The sequence below is a fragment of the Eulemur rufifrons genome, chromosome 25, assembly GCF_041146395.1.
Source record: "Eulemur rufifrons isolate Redbay chromosome 25, OSU_ERuf_1, whole genome shotgun sequence".
In the NCBI taxonomy this organism is placed as follows: domain Eukaryota; kingdom Metazoa; phylum Chordata; class Mammalia; order Primates; family Lemuridae; genus Eulemur; species Eulemur rufifrons.
The window spans coordinates 17653284-17670716 of record NC_091007.1 but is presented as its reverse complement, the minus strand read 5'-3'; the positions used below and the strand labels follow the sequence as shown (position 1 = coordinate 17670716).

The following is a 17433-nucleotide window of genomic DNA, read 5'->3' as shown; positions in this document are numbered from 1 at the left end:
ATGCCATTAATATGCCTTTTCCCACTTCGTCGGCCCCTGATATTAGAGAAAGCTACAGAAAATAGAGATATTAAAAAGTGCTGTCTGAGTTAATAAAATTGTTCAGAAGAAAATAGACCGGTTACATACTTGTCTAACAGTTTGGACCTGTAGTATCTGGCTGGCCAGACTGCTTGTGGGCCATTGCTGCGACACCTGTCCTGGCAAAAGAAGCCTCTAAGCTCACTTTGGGGCAGGACTGTGTATCATAACCCCTCACTCAGTAGAGGCTCTAAAAAGCCCACCTGAAGAATAATGGCTTTCCAGCTCACGTATAACCAAGTGCTGTTGCTAGATTCCCCCCAGGATTCACTTCCTGAAGACAACTGCTCTTAACCCTGCCACTCTACTGCCGGACGATGAACTGGCAGAGCCACTGCATAACTGCCATGAGATATCAGAGTCATTGGCCAATCTGAGAACAGATCTCACTGATCAGCCATGGCCAGACCCTGATGAAAGATTATACACAGATGGGGCGGAGAATCCAAAGCCTCCAATATTATGCTTGCCCTTCCACTGGTCCCCCACATTGCCAAGTAAAAGGCCATTACTATTATGCCAAGTGGGGTTGTGAGACACTGGCCTCTTAAAAAAAAAAAAAGATACAAAATGTTAAACTCATGATATTGCACACCCATTATCACCATATGTGTGGAAATAAATCAAAGATTTGATTTCACGTAAAAACCAGTGGGGAATGTGATGAGGCACAGTAATCAGTATAGCTCTGTGAGCCACAGTGAGGCCATCTTGTATGCAGGCTAGTGCAGCCATCTTGTGTACGGACTCACTGTTGTGTAAAGTTAAAAAAAAAATTTCTACAGTGATTAATCTGTAAGTGATTGTTTAAAATCATTAGGTGTATAGTTACATTGTACTACACTTGGCAGTTCCTTGGGAAAATGTTCCTTGGATGTTCCATAAGGAAATGTTCCTTGATTTAATGGATGCTATCTGCTTCTGTAAGTTTGCTTGCTTATGAATTATTGTAATCAACATGTTTTTTTAGCCATATGTGTATTGTTAGTATTGTTAGTGGTGAAGGTATATAACCCCTGCTCACTTTAAGCTCGGGGCCATTCTCTGTCTCTGGACTTTCCCAGGACAGGGGGTGGTCGCTGGCCAGCTAATAAAGACTCCTAATTTGGCTCAATTCGGTCTTTAGGTGGTCATTTCTCGCATCTTAGGCTATAACAACAACCACAGTAAGTATGGCTATTCTGAAGGGGGAACAATGTGAGGGTCACGCGTGGTCACTTGCCCGTGGCAGTTACAAAATCCCATCGGGCAGATAGTGAGAGCACCTTTCTGCCCTGGAGGAAGGGAATGTCTCTCGACTAGAAACTGTTTCAGTTCCTGGAAGTATAATGACAGCACAATGTACTCTGCGGCCTTTGGTCCCACTCTCCGCGGTCCTTCCTTTCCCATGACTCTCCCTGGCCACACCTGGATGTGGCTTTGGACAACATACCCTCCTTGGAGGTGGGGCAAGTTTCCTCCTGTTTATCAAGAGTGGGGGGCCCAAAGGTAATTTCATATCTCAAACCAATGTCGCTTTCACTCAGGGTAATCGTATATTCTGGCTTGTCCATAATCTATAACCCTAGTTCATGGCTATTGCCTCAGTATACTAAATACTACCCCTTTCTCTCTTAAAATGCTCCAGTTTGGTTGATAAATTATACAATTACCCTGCCTTTATCCTGCCATTTTTTTTTTTTTTTGCAAAAATATATCTAGCTCTTTATTCATTTTGTGTCTATCATCACCATGTGCCAATAATAACACATGCAATTCTTTTTGAGACAGGCTTTTCTCTCTAGATTAATTGACTGGCACATTGATCTTACTGGGCTTCTTTGAGATAGTTATGCCTTTATTTACTTTTTAATGAACCATTTTATTTATTTGAAGGGATTTACTGGGGGCCAACTCAATTTAATTTTAGATCTTTGTACCAAAGCAGAGGCTGAACTGGCCTTTTGGCTCAAAATTTTTAAGTTTTAACTTTTACCAGCTGGAGTTGAGAAAGAGTTTCACATCCCAGCTCTGCAAGTCCCAGAATTTCTGGATTCTCTGCATCCCTCTAACTCTGTGTACAAAGTAGCCAAGTCTTTTCTGAGCTCATCTCCTTTTGTAGCATCTAGTCAAATTCAGCTGATGGCTTACCAACTCACGGTTCCAACATTCTGCTTTCCCAGTTTTTGTCTAAAGTCCCAAGTTCATTGAGGACACTGTCTGCCTTCCAAGTTTACTGCAAGCAACAGTTTTACTAAATATTTTGCTGCTAAAAATGCCACCTTCTAGTGACAGTTTTCTTGACGCTCACTGCTTGGCCCTCAAGTCAATGTTGCATATTTTTCTTGTTACAGCAGCAGAGTTGCTTGATACCAGTTTCTCTACCAGTCAGCTTTCTTTAGGTTATGATGTAGTACGGACAACTCACAGATTTCAGTGGCTTGCAATAAAAATACAAAACAGGTTTCTCTCTCACTCTCCTTACATGTAGTCTGGCAACACTGCTCAGCTCTGGTCTGTGTGTCTTGGTAAGAAACAAAAATATGAATGAACTCGGTTTGAACTTGTGTGCTGCATGCCAGGGCCTAGGAGAACAGTGAGTGTTCCGTCTACCCCAGATTTACATTTTTGTGATGGAACAGAACCACCGAAGCTTCTGTTCAGATGCACATGGTGTGTGTCGCTGCTGATCACATTTGTTTAAAGCGAGTCATGTGGGCAATCCATGTGCCATAGGAAGTACACCTGTCTCCAGAAAGGCACTGCAAGTCACACAGCAGTGAGAGGGCATGGGAATTCCAAAGATGGCAGCAGATAACTGGGTACAATAAGACAATTTCCTACATCTTCAAACGTATATGGTCAAATTCAGCAGGAAACATTTGGCAAAATAGAAATTAGGAATCATAACATTTTCTCTGTGAAAACACAAAGGGGTGAGATTTAAAAGTAGGGTTATTTTGGATTAGAGCAAGCAATGCACGGTTCATTAGGAAAAGAAGATCAATTGTAATATGCAGTTCTAAAAAATAAGTCCCCATGGATTTAGTGAACAAAATAGTCCAGAAACCTGTGACTTTGTAGGAACTATCAAAATAAAAACAAAATAAAAATCTCTTTGATGATACAGGAGACAAGTCCCACTAGAAGGAGGAATTTGTGGCATAAGGCCCAGTAAACACTGAATATGTAGATGCATCAGTTAAGATAAAATTCAGCTTCAGGTGACAAAAGTTAAGTAGGTGGCTTAAATAATAGAAGTTCATTTTTCTCATGGATTCAAAATCTCCAGGAAAATAGCAGGGTAGTCAGGTAATGAGGTACCCAGGATCCTTGTTTTGTGTTCTGTCATCCTCAGAGCGCAGACTTCAGGTCAGGGTCCGAGATGGCTATGAAAACTCCCGCCACCAGGAACAAAGAGGGGCAGAATAACAAATATGTTCCCTCACCTTCCAAGACACTTCTTGGAAGTCACAGGTAACACTTCTGCTTACATCTTATTGACAAGAACTTAGTCATTGGCTACACCTAGCAGAAAGAGAAACTGTGAAATTTAGAGTTTATTCCAGGGCACTCTATGTTCAGCTAAAAATCTAGGATGAAATTTCCAAGAAGGGCAAAGTAATAACTGACACACCCATCAGTCCCTGGCAACATAGTCCGCTGGCAACATGGGAAATACAATTTAAAACCTCAAATCATTTAAAATTAAGAGGCCTGGGTTGATTTTTCATCATACAACATAGTTTTCAATGTTGATGGCAGCTATTGTTTGAGGCCAAAATTAGAACTTCATGTCACTAGAATTGCCCCAGCTGCCTGCAATAGGGACTCGGAACGCAGGACTGTTCTCTCTGTGGAAAGCAACGCAGCTTCTGTTACATGTGGTAGCATCGAAGCTGTTCTCTGAGATGGACTGAACATTAGTGGCCTCATGGACCATGGTGGGCAGCACATAGGCTCAAGCTGGGTCTGCTCACATTTTTGTCAACATCAAGTACCCTCCCCCTGATCTTGCTGTTAGCTATGCTTCTACCATCTGCTATGTTACCTTTACAGATTCATCTCCTTTAAGAAAAAGAAGTGAGCTACCTGGACATAAATCCTGCCCCTTCACGGTTGCCTACTGGAAAGTTTCATCGGGACCAACCTCAGATAGCTCAGAATCTCGTTAACATTCATGCTGATGCCACGGCTACTGCTGTGTGTGTTCTGGTCCCGGGCCAAATAGCCCAGAAGCTTGAGTTTCATTAATTTCAATTGGAAACTAAAAAGGAGAGTCAAGAGCAAAATAAAAATTTCATTCTAAATTTAACCTCCTTGTATCAGCTGCCTGCTATAAATATTTTCTTATTCTTTATGGAGAACTGAACGCGTCGCTTATGTAATGCAGGCTTTCGGTGGAGCCATCTTTGCGCCATTCCCAGTATTTTATCTATTCTTTGTGATCAACGAATGATAAAAATTTCTTTGTTAAACACAGCTTTGTGAAACAGCAAGGAATAACTACCACAGAAATATAATGTAAAGGGACCGTGATGCATTTGTGTGACATCTGGACTTAGGAAAGGGTTGCTCTTGATGTAGAGAAGAGGAATGGGATGTAGTATGTATCTGTAAAATGAGCCAAATCTCAGGAAAACTAAATCAATTTTAAACTGATACTATCCTTTTCATGTTTAAATAAAGTAGAAAAGTTGCAAACAGTAATGTGGAGAAAGCAAATGTAGAACATTATTTGTATAACTTATGCTTTCTATTTTTTTTTTTTTTTTTTGAGATAGGGTCTTGCTCTGTTGCCCAGGCTAGAGTGCAGTGGTGTCATCAAAACTCATGGCAACCTCAGACTCCTGGGCTCAAGCGATCCTCCTGCCTCAGCCTCCCAAGTAGCTGGGACCACAGGTGCGTGCCACCACACCCATCTATTTTTTAAATTTTTTGTAGAGATGGGGTCTTGCTCTTGCTCAGGCTACCCATTTCTGCTTAGTAATAATGGTCTACTCTCCAAATCAGCATTAAATGGATTCCTAGAGGAGAATATGATTGTGTTCTTGGGATCATTTTGGCAGGGCAGGCATTTGTCATACAAAATTGACTCTCCCTGGATTAATCATCCACAAACTTTACTACACTGTTACAACGTTTGACTCTATTAATCTTTAAGATAGTAAAGAATTTCATTTAAAACTTGGTCTTTCAAAAAATATTTTGGCCCAGCTTCCAACGCTACATGCAGGACACATGAAAGACTTCTGCTTGCAGAAGCGGAACCTTCCATTCCCAGCAGAGACTCAGTCAGGGTGAGAAACTGAGCAGGAAACAGGATCCAAAAAGCAAACTGCTCTCCAGCTTCCGGTTCGGGACTTGATTCTTGCTTCATTTTGCTTTTCGAAGTAAACGTCCGTGATTTTCTTCCCAGAACTTCAGAGAACTCTATATCCTAGCACAAAATACATCGGAAGTCAAGGGGTATTCGAGATTGTTCACCACGCTTCTGCTCCATTTTCACGTGTGTGTCTACTTTCTCTAGCTGATTTTAAAACTGCCAAATGTTTGACGAGATATCAATGAGCTCCTTCGTTGTATCTATCCTAGCAAAGCAATTTAACCTACAGTGAAACTTCCCACACACACTCACACGCGCAGTCTTGGTCATAGAGCTAGAAGGGTCCCAAGATGCCATCTATTCAAACTTCCCACCGTTCAGGTTACGAAATGTGAACACAGGAGGTTGTAGAGACTTTTCCAAACCAAACATACCTGGTGAAAGAGCCAGGTTTCAGAAGCAGTTCTTATACTCCTGGTTTCTTCATCTTACTGTTCCTCATTAGCAGTACTTACCACTCTTTGTACACATTATAAAATGTCTGTCAAATATCTTCCAGCTTACACTTTTTTATGTGTTTAAAATTTTTTTTTAATGTTTTTAAACTTAGTCAAAGATATAGAAATTCAATGAAAGCCAGTAGGTACACAGAGCAAGTGGAGAGGTGTGCTTGGCTTTGGCTTTTGCATGCCTCGCGGGTCCCTAACCCCTGGGGAATGGGCACGGCTGCCGGTGACTGCACAGGTTGGCCGCCATCAGAGCTGAGAAAAATAGATGATTCCTCTGCGTCTTTACCAGGGGCTGTAAAAACGGACAGTGCCTATGTGTATTTGAATAACAGCCTTTCTAGCTCCACTGTTCCAGCATGGGGTAACAGCACAGTCAACCTGCTGGCCCTTTTATTCAAGTGCTTCTGAAACTGGGTTTGTGCCTGGATGTTCTTGGACTTTATTTCCAGTTTTCTTATCTGTCAGAAAGTAGCTCCCCTGTAGGCCACCCCTTGGCTCTGGTTCGAGACCTATTTATTTCCATGTTTCTGATACTGAATTGTGTCTGAGGACTACAATGATAAATCCAAGTTCCTCAACTTACTATATGCAACAAGTATTGTAAGAAGCAGTGGGAAACACTTATAAGTTAAATTATTCACCACATGTACTTATAGCTACTAGTCTTTAAGATGTAAAAAGAGGAAAAATATTTTTGTGATCTTTTAATATCTGCACTCTGTGGCAAATTCAGATGCCTTTTATATATGTTCCCAATTACCAATAAGTTATGTGTGCTTATGTATTTACATGTAATCTATATATTTCTGTTCACATATGAAAGAAACATTTATAGTTATATACATGCATAGTATGACTACTTCTATATACATCTATGTAACATGAAACATATGGATGAGAAATTCTAAAGTCAGCCAAATATCCAAATAGTTTGTTCAAGCTAAATATCTCATTTCTCGGAAGCATCTGAAAGCCGAGCATCAGAAGCTATTTTTACGTGGATGTTTTATACAGACTCAGCCATGCTTTGTTTTCCAGAAAGAGTTAAAATAACTAAAAGCAAGGTCAAGTTCCTACAGCCTAATTAAATATTTCCTACCTTTTGTGACCTATGGAAATACCTTTTACAGCTCCAGTAAATGGGGTTTGCTTACGGTTGCAGGTCGATACTTAACGGTATAAAGCTGGAGGGTCAGAATTAACGTGGCTCAGTCATAATCGGTGGGTTTTCCAGGAACTGCTAGGATTCATATGGAAGAATAGTTAATAGTCAACATTTTAGAAATTCTGCAGCAAATTTTCACCCAACTTCTGAATTTCTCTTTCTCTTCAAGTGTTATTTTAAGCAATGACTAGTCATCAAAAATTTCACTTTGGCAAGTATTTATTGAACTCGGGCAAAGCCTACTGCTTGAGACTAGGGAAATACAGATGAATAAAACCAACCCTTCCCATCAAGGGGCTCTGAATTTAGCAGATGACTCAGAGGAGTAGGCAACTATCTAAAGCACGAGTCGATTTAGTGAGAGAAATAAGCAAATTCCTAAGGGAAACCCAGAGGAAGGAGAAAAAGTTCTGACTTGGGCAATAGGAAAGGCTTCCCTGAGGGAACAGGGTAAACGAATGAACATCCTGGGAGGCCTGGGATAGTCTAGTTTATACTGTTATCCTGGTATAATTTTCAACACTGCCCTTTTACTCTCCAAGGTTTTCTCTGGCCAACACAGTATGCGATCACCCTAGTATTAAAGCATACTTAAGTCGTTGACAGGGAGAAGAAAGGAAAAGAATTTCAGGAGGACCAAAGAGCAAACACAAAAGGTGTGAAAAAATAAAAGCCCTTGCTATGTCTGGGGAAAAACGGGATCTTTCTCTGGTATGCGCAAATGAGGGCGGTTTTTCCTCTTCTATTGCTGATTGGATTGAGACAGAAGTACGCTTTGCAAGGACTGGCGTGAACCTCTTGTCGCATACTTATTTTTCTCTCTAGGAATGTGACTACTGTGCAGCACAAACCTTTTCCTATATTTATCCCTCATTTTTCATGTTCATTTGATCAGACAGTTTTATTTCTGGCAATGTACTATTTTCTCATCACAAGGAAAGAGATAAATTAAAAACCAATTCATACATTTCATTATCCGCCTTCTAACCAGTTAACACTGCATTAGGACATACAATGCACATGAATTTTGCCCTTGTACTTTGCAAGACACAAAATGTTTAAAGAGAAAATAACCAAAATTAGGAAGATATTATTTCTGTCTTCACAACTATTTAGGGGGGAAGGATGGAATATGCTGAAAGGATAAGGAAAATCTTAATTAACTTGCATTGTTTTAGGATAATAGATTTGACATTATGACTTTTTGTGTGATAAAGTTCATTTCAGACAGAAATGTTTCCCTCAGGTATTTTTTAACAGAAAGTTTCTCAATTTAGAACAGAGAAACTATATATACAAATACACACACAGAGCGATCAACAAAGCAATTCCAACAATAACTGAAAATTCTCTAAGTGCCAATGGTGTGAACAGATGGGAAAGGGCAACTGCTATGCCCCACGCAAGGAAAGGGGGGTACGGGGATAAAGTGGGGACCAGCTCCCTCCTCTGCCCTCTTACCAGAACTAGTTCTCTTTTTGGAGCTGAGTCTGAGAAACTGAAGTCCACACCGCACAAACTGCTCCTCCTTTCCCAGCCCACGTTAGTATCCAGGTTTCCCAGGGCATGAGCCTGGGATCCTGTTCTCCAGCTCTTCTCACGAGCCGGTGACGGGAGATCTACAGGGAGGTCTGCAGGGAGGGCTTTCAAAGCTTTTGAAATTAGCCAAAATGTCAACAAATTTAGAAGAGGCATTTAGACATGACATCACTACCTAATTAATCATTTTTTCTCACTTCACATGAGTATCACAATAAACCTATCTGGACATGTGATTGTGACGAGTGAACAATCTTTCCCTTCCCTCCGTAGGCCCTCATCTTCCCTCACCATGACTGTCACCCGGCTTCTAACTGGTCTGGCTGATTCTAGTCACTTCCTACTTCAGTCTGTTTCTGGCCTCGTCCCCAAATGATCCTTCGACAGATCACCTGATTACGCCCCCTAAAGCTTTTTAATAGTGCCCAGTACTATAGGATAAAGCTGCAATTCCCCTGCAGCACAGCATGAAGGGCTGCGCACAGCTCCTTCTCCAGTCTACACCCTTGCCCTCTCACATCTGTTGCCTTTGTAGAATTTCAGCCTCGTGAACTTGAACTCTCTAGCAAGCCTTCCCTGCCTCCTTGACTTAATTATGTTTGTCTGTGTATTAGGATACCAGTGACTGGATACTCTTATGGGCCTGAGTGTTCTTGGAGGTCTTGTTTATCTCTGTATCATATCATCACTGCTTAGCAGATTGTCTGATATTGTGTGTTGAGGAAACAACAAAAGGTAACTGAATTAATTTGGGCAGAGCTTCCTTAAATCAAAACCGCTAGTCCTCATGGGTTTTTACCGGCCCCAGTAGATGACCTGTATGTTGAGGCCACATTTGGCTAATCACATATTCCTGTAGATAGGCAACATGAGGATGTCTGTGCATCCTCATAAGGATACCAAAACCCGAAGATCTATATGGAAGTGCTTAGACGAAATGAATTCAATTTTAAATAGATGGACACACAAATCCCGACAAATCGCTTTCATATAAATATGTTTTATTGCAGAGAAGTTATAATTATTTACATGCTGCAACACGTCACAACATAAATTTACCAAATATTTCATGGTGGGATGCTGTAGATTTCAGATAATAGTTTTAGAAGAACCACAGATTAAGTGAACAGACTTACAGTTTTATTGACTCTACAACTCTCGGTTGCTAAGTGCTAGAAGTCAAAAGGCAGTGTTTTTTTTCAGTCCTACCTGTCATCACTTGCATGCAGAAACCTAGGAAGCAAATACAAGAGAACGGTCGAGTTTCAAATCCATAGTGCCACCAAAGTCTACAATAGGTTGAGTTATACTTCATGTCATAAAGCATTTAATTCTTGCATAAAATATACAGTTCTATTGAGATTGGTATAAATCTACTTATTTATAAACCCTGGCTGAAAAACAAGGACAGGATGCAGCCTGCACATGCATTGAGGACAACCTAGAAATGTTTGCGACCTTAATAGTGTTTATTCACTTTCTCATTGCTATCAGTCTGGGGAAATAAGCTCCAGAATTGCAGATTGAAACTTCTCTTGGTGATAAGTGATGGCAACGACACTCTAGGAAAGACCCTGGGTCCTCTCGCTGATATGTGCTGGTGGAGAATAATCTATGGACTGTAGAATGTCACTAAGGTGTAATTTGGCAAGTCTTTTTTAAGCCACATCTCTAGCAGGATCATCCTGAAGTGCAATAAAAAGTCACTGGTGCTTGACCGTTTATTTCTCAAGAAATGAATCGAGGGCTAACAGATCGCAGACATAAATGAAACAAGCAAGTGGGTCTAGAAATTCCAAACCAAATTCACGAATATACCTTAAGGTAGGACACCGAGCATATAAGCCTTAATTGAAAAGGATGGGCTGAAAGAAATCAATGAAGGAAACACACAAAACTAGAACTTCTATATCTTGTCAAACCTACCCCACCAACCTGAGTAATGCACAGAGCAAGCGAATGGGCGAGGAAGATTTGTGCACAGCTTTGCAAAACAGTGAAGTGCTCACTTACTCCTGAATAAAAATCACTGAGAAAATTTTGATGATGAATATGAAGAATTCATATTTACCTTTCACTGGGATAATATTCTTTAAGAACAGCCCCGTATCCACCTTTGATTCCCTTTTCCCATCTTTTATCCTTCTAGCAAGTTCTCCTTGCAGCTCATGAAATAAAAAACAGTTATGTAGGCTGGAAGTGTCCTGGCCAAATAAGCAGTTGATACTTCAGTGCTTCGAGTGAGAGAAAGGGAAGTCTCGGTTCTATTTTTAAGTGATTCATCTTTACATAAAATGAGACCGAGCTTTGGAATCTCACCGCATGATCACATCAGTAGGGCTAAGTCAGCAGCTTAGGATTTTCATGCCAAGAGATCAGCGTGGAATGCAATAAGTTTTATAAAATATGCCTTGGGGACTGTTTTGCCTTGCAAATAAACCTTATACTTTGCATTTTGAGCTAGTGGCTCGCAATGGCAATTTGCAAGACTTGTAAGTTTTCCAGTGCTTGGGAGAATGAAGAGCCCATACCACCTTATAGGCTTTGAATAAATCAGGTTATAAAACCTCTTTGGGATTTGAGCCCAGCAAGTTCTACCCCTTGCTGAAGCAATGAATAAGATTTTATGAGAATAAATAGTTTAAGATAATTTAAAATATTATACTTTCAGTATGCATAATAAAAATATATCCATACAATGATCTTGATGCTATCATAATTTTTCTCTTTAAAAAAATAATCCCTTGAAAGTGCTAACAAGAGCGACCTTTCTGTCTTTGTTTTGAAAGGCAAATTTCCTGGTTCTGTACTACTGCTACAGTTTTCATGTCATTCCTAGAGTCTTCCCTTTCCAGCGGTAATAATAATGCACAGTATATTTTTCTCCCTCTTAGCTTCTTCCTTAGGAAATGCTGCTAAGTATGAAATACTGAAAGAGTTAAAAGGGACAGTTAATTGGGATGAAGGCATCATCTATCTCTGACTTTGAATAAACAACGGATAAGTTGTCCTTAACTTATCGAGACGTGTGACTAAGTAGGACCACTTGATCTCCAATATTAATAAAGCTTCTGAATCCTAACAGGAAGTGAAAAACAAGTAACTTAACTTGTATAAAAAACCCTGATTAAGACAGTATAACAAACCATGATGTGAAATAATAGAGTCAAATTCAAATTCACAATATATAAACCACAGCCAAAACTAAAAGTTTTTATCATAACAGTTATGGCTTTCCAAGCCAGAGAAAGCTTACTATATACTTCAAGAATCAACTAAAGTTGATAGATAGCAGGTATTCTGTAAGTTGCAATAACAATTGAGTAGCTGCAGATTGCATAAATGTGTCGTGTCACATAATACCAAAGTTAGTTGCAAAAATTATACAATCTGGAATGCTTGAATCTGAGACACAACAATGTACTGAAACATACATTTATAAGAAAATGAGAGCAATCATTAATATAAAAGGTATTTTGGGGATGCATTAAGTTAGCAGTGCTATCAAGGTTAAATAGGTAACGTGAGTTCTTTCCAGTCTGTTACTTAGAATCTCAGTCATATATGTCTACACCTTTTTCTTCTTTGCAAAATCTGGTCTGTCTTCCGTGTCTCCTGGTTTGCCTCGCTTAGGACCTTCAAAGTCCCATGGGGAAATATTGATCAGGGGCAGACATCGTGGGCTATTTCCCTTAAACATGCTGAATTGTAAAAATTTTCCTAGTGTTACCAGGGGAATGACTTTTCTTGGGCAAAGTCTGACTTCTCCATTATGATGCTGTTGCTCCCGCCACGCCTTTGACCTCACCTCACTGTCATGTTGCCCTTGACTGGGGATTTTTGATTCTTATACCTTCTGTCTTATACCCAATCCGGGGTTTCCTCCTCCTCCTCTTCTTCCTAGGGATGCTACGCTTTAAAAGTGTCCCAGGCCTCTTCTTTCCGAGGCCCTGCTACCTTGTTCCCACTGAAAGCAGAAGAGGCAGGTAAAGCTACGCTTCTCTCAGGTTGGTCTGGGGTCTCAAACTCCCAAGGACACACCTCGGCTCGCGATGTTAGAGGTTGCTGGAAGTTACGACTTGAGTTATACGAGCCAGGCACATTTTCCTCAGAGGAAGATATCTTTTTCTCCTGGTCTACTCGGTTGAGATTTTCATTCTCTACTTTCGATGCGCCGGCTCTGGGGGGCGGTTCCTCACGCTGCCCAGCGCACACGTTGGCTGCGTGGTTCTGACCTCCATTCTCGTCTCTAGCTCTCCCTGGGAGAAGCGGAGTCTTGGGACCCAAATGCTTCTCAGCTTCCAAAAGGGACTGACCCTGGCTCTCCCAAGGGCACACCTCGGCCTTATCTACGCTCTTCTGATTGGATTGCTGACACACTTCAGCTGCCTTAGGCTTGTACTGAGATTTCTCCTTTAAGGAAAAAGTTGGGTTTTTCTCCATTTCAGAAGCCACAATAGATACGTGTTTTTGAACTTTTGATTCTGAAGGCACAGGACCAGGGTTCAGGTCATACATCTCCCAAGGGCACACTTCCCCGATGTCAAAGTTGTCCTTTATCTGGGTGGTGCCTGGACTCAGGTCAGAATTGGCAGTGGGGGGGTTGGCCCTTTGTTGTTTCATAATCCCCGATTTCTGAGGCTTTCTTGGCTCGTCCACATGATTGGAGTTTGGGGGGACAGAGTCTTTAGTCTCTGTGTTATCTGAATTTGGGTAATTTCTGTTTGTCTCTTTATCTTTTGGCAGAGGTTTCTGGGATTTACCGCGGTCCTCCACACCTGCTGTCTGGGTTTTCCCAGCCAATCCGAGAGTCTTCTCCTTGGCACTTGCTATGACGCTGAGAGACTTCTGCAGCATCGACGTTCGTGGGTGCCCCGGCTTCTTCTCTGAGCTGAGGTTGTGGGCACTGGCCGACTTACACACCAACGGCACCGACTCCGTGGACTCCGCCTCACTATCTTCTTTAAGTTTTTGAGTTAGCTTTTTACCCGACAGAGATTCCAGAGTGGAATTTTCTGTAGCCTCCTCTTCTTGGCTTTCCGTTGGGAGGCTGTTGGACTCCTCTGTTTGGTCTCTCACGTGGTCGTAAGTGCTGTGGGATTTCTTGAGTGAGAAGACTCTGTTTTTCAAGGACTCCTCCTTGGCTTTCCCAGTGTTACCTGAAGACTCCGGCGGGTTCTTCCTGGCAAGGGCAGTGCTTTTGGCCATGCCGTGGTCTGCGACCTCCTTGTCCTCTTTGGAACACTGCCTGCTGACAGTCTCTGGGATCTCAGTGATGCGCCTCATGATGGAACGGCCTAAGCCCTTCTTCGAGCACCGCTTTTTCTGGAGGTGGGGGTTATTTGTGATCATCTTCTTCCGCTTATACACTTCCAGCTGGGCATACAGTTTCTTCAGCTCATCCTGCCAGAAGAAGAGCAGATTCACAGAGGTACAAAATTTAGCATTTCAGCCAGATGATATCACTAAATGGTACCGGAGTTCAACAAGCTTGAACTCTTTAGGGCAAGTGCTTTACAGCTTTCCCTAACATTTGTGCTCATCAATTTTCTTCCCATTAGTACCTTCTGATTAGTTTATATTTTGTTTCACATAAAGTTTGAACTGTAAGATACGGACTCACGCATTCTACGTGAACTTTTCGCATTGTGCGGACTGGACTGAGCCTGGACCGTAGCAAAACACAGGACATTGTTTACTGACGCCATGTCCCTGAATAGCACTGGGAGCATCCTGTAGCCTTTGATAAAGTGATGCCTCATGTTAGATTAGCCCATCAGTTAATAAGAGCATCTTCTTCCTTCATATGCTAATATGTTGTCACGGATTATTTTAAATAATCCAGGCTCTCTGCTCACAGATCCATCGCAACTTTCCATAAGCAAGATGTCATAAGCACGTATTAGGGAACATGTACAATTAGTTTATCACTATGGCTGCCGATAGGTCAGTCAAGACCATCAAGGTAGGCCAGGCTGCTACAAGAGCTGAAATAGCCTGTGAATTCTAACTCATACCATGATCACACATTTTATAACTGGATTAACTCTGCATTTGATATCTTCAGCTCATACACAAACACACATTCTGACACACATACACAAATATGAGCCCACGTGCATACACACGGCCCTCAACCCACACATGCTTGCCTGTATAAATAGGGAAAAATATAGTACTGGCGTTACCCGAATGTCTTCTGGATCCAAACTGTGCTCACTCCATGCTGAATTGATACTACTGTTCAGGTAGGATCCAGATCGACCCATGTCTAGCTCATCTTCATATGCTTCCGTAGCGATATCATCTCGTGGGTTATTGCTTGAATGTGAAAACTGCAATGGATATCAAATATGAGCTGTAGACACTAGCCTACTGTAAGACATAGTACAATTATATATCTGTATACATACACACAAACATATATACACACACATACGTAAAAAAGTATATATATATATATATATATATAATTTTTTTAGAGATGGGGGTCTCTTTATGCTGCCCAGGCTGTTGTGCAAGGGCTATTCACAGGTGTGATCATAGCTCACTGCAGCCTTGAACTCATGGGTTCAAACGATCCTCCTGCCTTGGCCTCCACAGTAGCTGAGACTACAGACACATGCCATCACACCCAGCCCAGCTCAATAATATTTTAAAGGTTCTAATAGTTAACATCACTTTTTCAGCTTGCCGAATTCATTCACTAACTCTTTCCAAATATTTGCTCCTGTATTTGTGTTTTGCTTTCCACGTTGCTCCTAGTGAGGCAATATTAGCACTTGGCCCCTCTCTGACTCCAATTTTCACCTGTGTCTCTTCTCTAGACTCCCAGTGTTTACTTATATTACTCCTATTCCATTGTGTATTTGCATTTTGTGGAAATAAGTAGAACAATCCAAAGAAATGTTCTCTAAGCAGAGAAATTTAGACCCATTGGCAGCTAAATGGGAATTTTTTTTTGAGCAGGGGGGTCTATTTTGAGTTTGTCATTGTGTTTCACATAGGTGAGGATATATTTCATCTATGGGCACAATTGGCCCTAGTGACAGGAATGTGACTTTCAGTCTACTACATCCAGCTTCAAAAAAGCTACTTTCAAAACTCAGTGGACAGAAGATCTGAATTCCAGCCCAGCTCTATCATCTGTGAAATATTAAGACATGAAACTTCTCTGGAGCACAGTGCCCTCTTGGCCTAGAGAGCTATGGGCTAGATGATGTCTAAGTTTACACTGAAAGAGTCACTGAAATTACAGATTTTTCCTCAAGATCATCATTACTCTCAAGTTTCCCCATAATGTTTTGATATATTTTGATTATTTTCATGTGTTTTTTTTTACATTTTTCGGTTTCTGTGCTCTTGCTATCTTCTATTGTTCAAATGGAGAAGTCAGGAAGAGGGAATTGGCTGAATGATGGAAAGCAGGAAGGAGAATTAAACCAGCTAGTCACACTGGGTTGTAAACCAAGTGACTGTCTTATGAAAATGAGAGATCGGCTTAGAGAACATGAATTCTCTATTCTCCCAGCTTCTCAGTGGCCAAATATTCCTTAAAAAATTAAAAGCTCACTTTTTGATGATACAGACATATTTTAATGTCACCTTTTGTTAAAATATCCACTGGCCAGGTGAACATGGATATGAGATACTGTGAAATGGCAATTTTCTATTTAAGTAATAATGAGTGTTTTATAATTGAGATGACTGAAAAAACCACAGAAACTGTGAATCTTCCCTTCACTCTTCTACCTACATTTGTCGGACCTACGGGGGACATGAACTTGAGGACATAAATGGTGAGAAAGAAACTCTGTAAAATCTCATATGCTACTAGTTAAACCCCCCAGAGGTTATTTATAAGAATGGAACTTTTTTCCTTGAGCAAACTCTTGGAGACAATCATGAGTTTAAGATTACAGTCATTTGTCAGATATTGTCCATTTCCTGCTTTATTTCTCCTTAGCACGTACCTCTATCTAAAACACTATTTTAAACGTTTATCTTGTCTGTTTCCCGCTTCCCCTTCCAGAATAGAAATACCATGAGAACACGTATTTTTTATCTATTCTTTACTCTTTTCTAAAGATATGAAACAGTGCGTAGCAAAGACCCTCAGTAATATTTTTAAATCTTTTTATTCAGACAGAATTCACATACATACTATAAAATTTACAATTTTAAAGTGTATAATTCAGTGTTAGCGTATTCACAAGGTCGTGCAACCATCACCACTATTGAATTCCAGAATATTTTCATCACTCCAAAAAGAAACCTTGAACCCATTAAGCAGTTACTTCTATTCCTTCTTCTCCCTGCCTGTGGCAACCATTAATATATTTTCTGTCTCTACAGATTTGAATTTTCTGGACATTTCACATAAATGGAATAATACAGTGTGCAGCCTTTTGTGTCTGGTTTTTTCAGTTGGCATAAAGTTTCCAAGGTTTGTCCAAGTTACAGCATGTACCAGTACTTCATTCCTTTTAATTGACAAACAATATTCCTTTGTATGGATATACCACATTTTGTTTATACATTTATCAATCCATGGACATTTGGGTTATTTCTACTTTTTGGGTATTATGAATAAGGTTGCTATGAACACTCATGTACAAGTTTTTTGTATGAACAAATGTTTTCAATTCTCTTTGGAGCTCAATAACGATTCATTGAATCAACAGTCTGAGAATAACTCCATCTAATATATGTGTAATTATATTATACAAAATATTAAAATTGTTAAGATAAACTGCAGTAACAGACTGATCTATGAAAACTGTAGCTAGCTGATGTAATTCAAGTAGGGAATAAAATAGGTATTTTGTTCTGTT

General features: G+C 40.6%; 1 protein-coding gene across 1 annotated transcript in view; it reads right to left on the bottom strand.

Annotated features, from left to right (window-relative positions):
* Window positions 1–9583: 9583 nt before the first annotated feature.
* Window positions 9584–17433, bottom strand: part of GPR158 (G protein-coupled receptor 158) — a 320727-nt gene continuing 312877 nt past the window's right edge. The window contains exons 10-11 of the mRNA XM_069458883.1: window positions 14788–14934; window positions 9584–14002 (exon numbers count right to left, since the gene is read on the bottom strand). Of these exons, the coding sequence (XP_069314984.1) occupies window positions 12509–14002; window positions 14788–14934 (1641 nt within the window). The 3' untranslated portion in view covers window positions 9584–12508. The remainder of the gene's footprint in view (window positions 14003–14787; window positions 14935–17433) is intronic.